Consider the following 3,921-nt stretch of genomic DNA (forward strand, 5'->3'; position numbering starts at 1 on the left):
CACCGTGACACCCCCCCCAAGAAAGACCCGGTCCTGAGCCCACAGAGCCGTGGCTGACGTGTGGGGGGAGCGCAGTGTGCGGCTCCCGGCCTGCCCGGGGGGGTGAGCAGCCCCCACGGCCCTCGGGGTGTGAGACCGACTGCTGGAAAAAAAGCAAATATTGCCATTTTGCTGACAGAGGGATTGATCACAATGAAATCGGAGCTGCTGTGGGTGGGTAAGAACTTTAATTGTGCTTTTAAACTGCCCACAGACCCTTTTCTCTCTCTCAGCCCTTTGAGAGAAGTGCTCATTCCCCCCCAACCCTCCCCAGCTCCATCCCACCCCGTGGAGCTGCGTTGCTGGGAGCTGTAGCGCAGGCTGGCGTGGAGCCTGTCTCGTTGCCACGAGCCCAAAATCCTTGCCAGGCTTCCTACCTTTGGCTGTGCCTCCTGCTCCGGCAGCGGGAGCGGAAGGCAGCGCGGCAAATCCGCCTTTTCCCGGGACCAGGAGGAGAGAGGGGGGAGAGCTGCCCTCCCTCTCCTGCTCTGCCCAGATGGAGCAGCCCAGGAGAGAGCAGCGGGGAAACCAAGGAGCAGCAGCTCTTCTTTCCCAGCGTTTTTTCCACTCTGAAAGACTCCGGGGCAGGGACCGTCTCGGGAGGGTACGGGGCCATTTGGATTTGCCCCAGACAGCTTGGACATTGCCAGCTCCAGGCCTCAAGACATTGCCTACAAGGGCCAGCAGACCCCACAGCATCACAGACTAACTGCAAAGGGAAGGGAGCTTTGGAGGTCCCCATCCCCTGCCCGAGCAGGGCAACCCACAGCCGGTTGCCCAGGACAATGTCCAGCTGCCTTTTGGGTATCTCCAAGGATGGAGGCTCCACAGCCTCCCTGGGCAGCCTGTGCCAGCCCTGGGTCGCCCTCCCTGTGAGAAGTGTTTCCTGACGGCCAGAGGGACCCTCCTGTGTTCCCACGGCCCCTGGTCCTGGCACTGGGCAGTGCTGAGAAGGGCTGGGCTCTGTCCTCTGTGCAGCCTCCCTTCAGGTGTCTATGCACACCGATTAGCTTCCCCCAGAGCCTTCTCTTCTCCGGGCTAAACAATCCCAGCCCTCCCGGTCTTTCCTTGCAGGAGAGACACTCCAATCCCTTCATCACCTTCACTGGATTCTCTCCAGTCCATGCCAGAGCTGAGCACAGCACTCCTGGTGTGGCCTCCCCACGCTGAGCGAAGGGGATGGATCCCCCGCTCCGGCCGGGTGACAACACCTTGTTTAGTGCAGCCCAGGACACCGTTCACCACCTTCGCTGCAAGGGCTGGCTGCTGGCCCACGTTCAACCTGCTGTCCACCAAGACCCCCAGCTCCTTTCCTGCAAAGCTGCTTTCCAGCTGGTGGTCCCCAGTGTGTACAGGGGTGCCCCTGGTGCTGGGGGTGTTCCTCCCCAGGGGCAGGACATGATGCTTCTCCTCCTTGAACTGCACAAGGTTCCTGCCGTTGTGTTTCTCCAGCCCGCTGAAGTTCCTCTGGGCGGCAGCACAACCATCTGGCACCTGAGCCACGCTCCTCCCAGTGTGGTGTCACCAGCATCTTGCTGGGGGTGCAATCTGCCCCACCATCCAGACCATTAATGAAGATGTGGAACAGGACTGGGCCCAGTATTGACCCCTGGGGTGCACTGCTGGTTGCCAGCGTCCAACTAGACTTTGACCCACTGATCACCACCTTCTAGCCCAGCCAGTTCCCAGCCCACCTCACTGGCTGCTCATCCAGCCCAGGAGCTTGTTGGCTCCTCTGTCAACTTGGGTCAGGAAGTTTTCATCAAAATTCTCCAGGAACCTCCTGGATGGCTTGTGTCCTGCTGTGTGTCCTTCAGCAGCTCTTGGGGTGGCCAAAGTCCTCCATGAGGACCACGGCCTGCAAACGTGAAGCTGCTCCTATCTGCAGAGCACCTCATCTGCTTGTTCTTCCTGGTCAGTGGCCTATAGAAGATACTCCCTACACTGTCACCCCTTCTGCTCTGCTCTTCAGTCCTCACCCACAAGCTCTCAGTCGGCTCCTCCCCCTCCCCAGAGCTCCGTGTCCTCCCGCTGCTCCCCCACACAAAGGGTGGCTCCCCCTCTTCATCTTCTCCTTGTCCTGACCCCTCTCTGCCTACCACTGTGCACGTGTCGGGGTTCTCTTTCCTGGCGTAGGATTGGGTGGACAAGTGGCCTGATGCGGTGTGAGAATGTCTGTGAGACAGATGAGCAGCGCTTTGCGCGGTTGGTTTCTGTGGTGGAGATGGCAGCTCCGTGGGGAAGCGGGCGAGCAGCAGGGAACAGCCCAGTGAGGGCTCACAGAGTCAGGTAAGGCATCAGGCAGGGACTTTTCCCCCTGAAAAGTGTGCTGCCAGTTCTCTTGGATAAACGGGATCAGCTGCAGCGGCTGAGAAACGGGATACGCTGTGCAGAGCCTGCGAATAGTGAATGAAAGTGCTGACGAGAGCTCTCTTACCAGCCCCGCTGGGCTCGCTCGGTTGAATTACACAAGGGTGTGCGCTGCCCCAAAAGCTTGTGTGACTCCTCCATCGATCCTAGTTCCTCTAATAAGAGATGGCCCCTGGCTGCCTCGGGGCTGTGGCCCCGCTGTCGCAGAGGGACCGGCAGCGAGTCCTCCCTCGGCAGCGAGTCCTCCCGTGTCTCCCTGCGGGGAGCTTGGCAAGGAGCCGGCTCCTGGAGCAGCAGGCCCTGCCCGGCCAGAGGCTCCGCGCTCCTGCAGCCTTCTGTGTCCTCTGCTTCGCTCCCCAGGTGCAGGTGTGGGACACAGCTGGCCAGGAGAGGTTTCGGAAGAGCATGGTCGAGCATTACTACCGCAACGTGCACGCCGTCGTCTTCGTGTACGACGTGACGAAGATGGCCTCCTTCACCAACCTCAAGATGTGGATCGAGGAGTGCAACGGGCACGCCGTGCCCCCCCTTGTCCCCAGGGTGCTCGTTGGCAACAAGTGTGACTTGAAAGACCTGATCCAGGTGCCATCCAGCATGGCCCTCAAGTTCGCCGACGCTCACAACATGCTTTTGTTTGAGACCTCGGCCAAGGACCCTCAGGAGAGCCAGAACGTGGACGCCATTTTCATGTGCCTGGCCTGCCGCCTCAAGGCCCAGCGCTCGCTGCTCTGCCGGGACCTGGAGGGGCGGCCGGGCCAGGCCCGCAGGCTGGACCCAACGCCCGACGCCAGCGGTAAAACCTCCTGCCCGTGCTGAGCGGGGCAGCCCCGGAGACCCCCCGGCTCCCGCCGCCCCTGTCCCGGTCACCCCAATAAAGTCTCTGCCTCCAGTCAGCTCTGGGTGGTGCTTTGCGCCGATCGGCCCCGTTCGGCCCCGCTCGTACGGTTTGCCTGCGCTCGGGTCGACTCGGTCTGTCGCAGCTCGGCTACTCTCGTCTAAATTCGACTGCGCCTGGGTCGACTCGGCTACACTCGGCCCGGTTCGGTCCGTCACAGCTCGGACACTCTCGTCTAGGTTCGGCCGCGCTCGGGCCGACTCGGCTACAATCGGGCTGTTTCGGCCGCGCTCGCTCTGGTTCCGTCCATCCCAGCTCGGCTACTCTCGGCTGGGTTCAGCTACGCTCGGGTCAACTCGGCTACAATCGGCTCGGCTCGGGTCGGTGGGGGGGGTGTGTGTGTGAACGGAGCGCAGCGCGCATGCGCAGTGCGCGGCGGCGCCGCCATGAAGTAGGTGTGAGGGGCGCGGGGGGGGGGTCGCCCTCAGTCCCCTGACGAAGGTGAAGCTGATCAATGAGCTGAACGCGCGGGAGGCGGAGCTGGGCGTGCAGGAGGCGGTCTCGTGGCACGCGGAGTACAAGGACAGCGCCTGGATCTTTGTCGGTACGGGCCGGGAGCGGAGCGGAGCAGGGCGGCGGGGCCGGGCCCGAGCCCGAGAAACGGGGCGGCGGGGCCG

At 62.5% G+C, this 3,921-nt stretch overlaps 1 protein-coding gene and 1 pseudogene across 1 annotated transcript in view; both read left to right on the plus strand.

Moving 5' to 3' along the window:
* The first annotated feature begins 6 nt into the window (after positions 1-6).
* LOC106896226 lies at positions 7-3,302 on the plus strand (annotated as a pseudogene).
* Positions 3,303-3,590: 288 nt separating this feature from the next.
* Positions 3,591-3,921, plus strand: part of RBMX2 (RNA binding motif protein, X-linked 2) — a 2,830-nt gene continuing 2,499 nt past the window's right edge. Inside the window, exons 1-2 of the mRNA XM_014956026.1 lie at positions 3,591-3,695; positions 3,733-3,879. Coding sequence (XP_014811512.1) covers positions 3,691-3,695; positions 3,733-3,879 — 152 coding nt within the window. The 5' untranslated portion in view covers positions 3,591-3,690. The remainder of the gene's footprint in view (positions 3,696-3,732; positions 3,880-3,921) is intronic.

The sequence above is a fragment of the Calidris pugnax genome, unplaced genomic scaffold, assembly GCF_001431845.1.
Source record: "Calidris pugnax isolate Ruff unplaced genomic scaffold, ASM143184v1 scaffold281, whole genome shotgun sequence".
NCBI classification, from domain to species: Eukaryota; Metazoa; Chordata; class Aves; order Charadriiformes; family Scolopacidae; genus Calidris; species Calidris pugnax.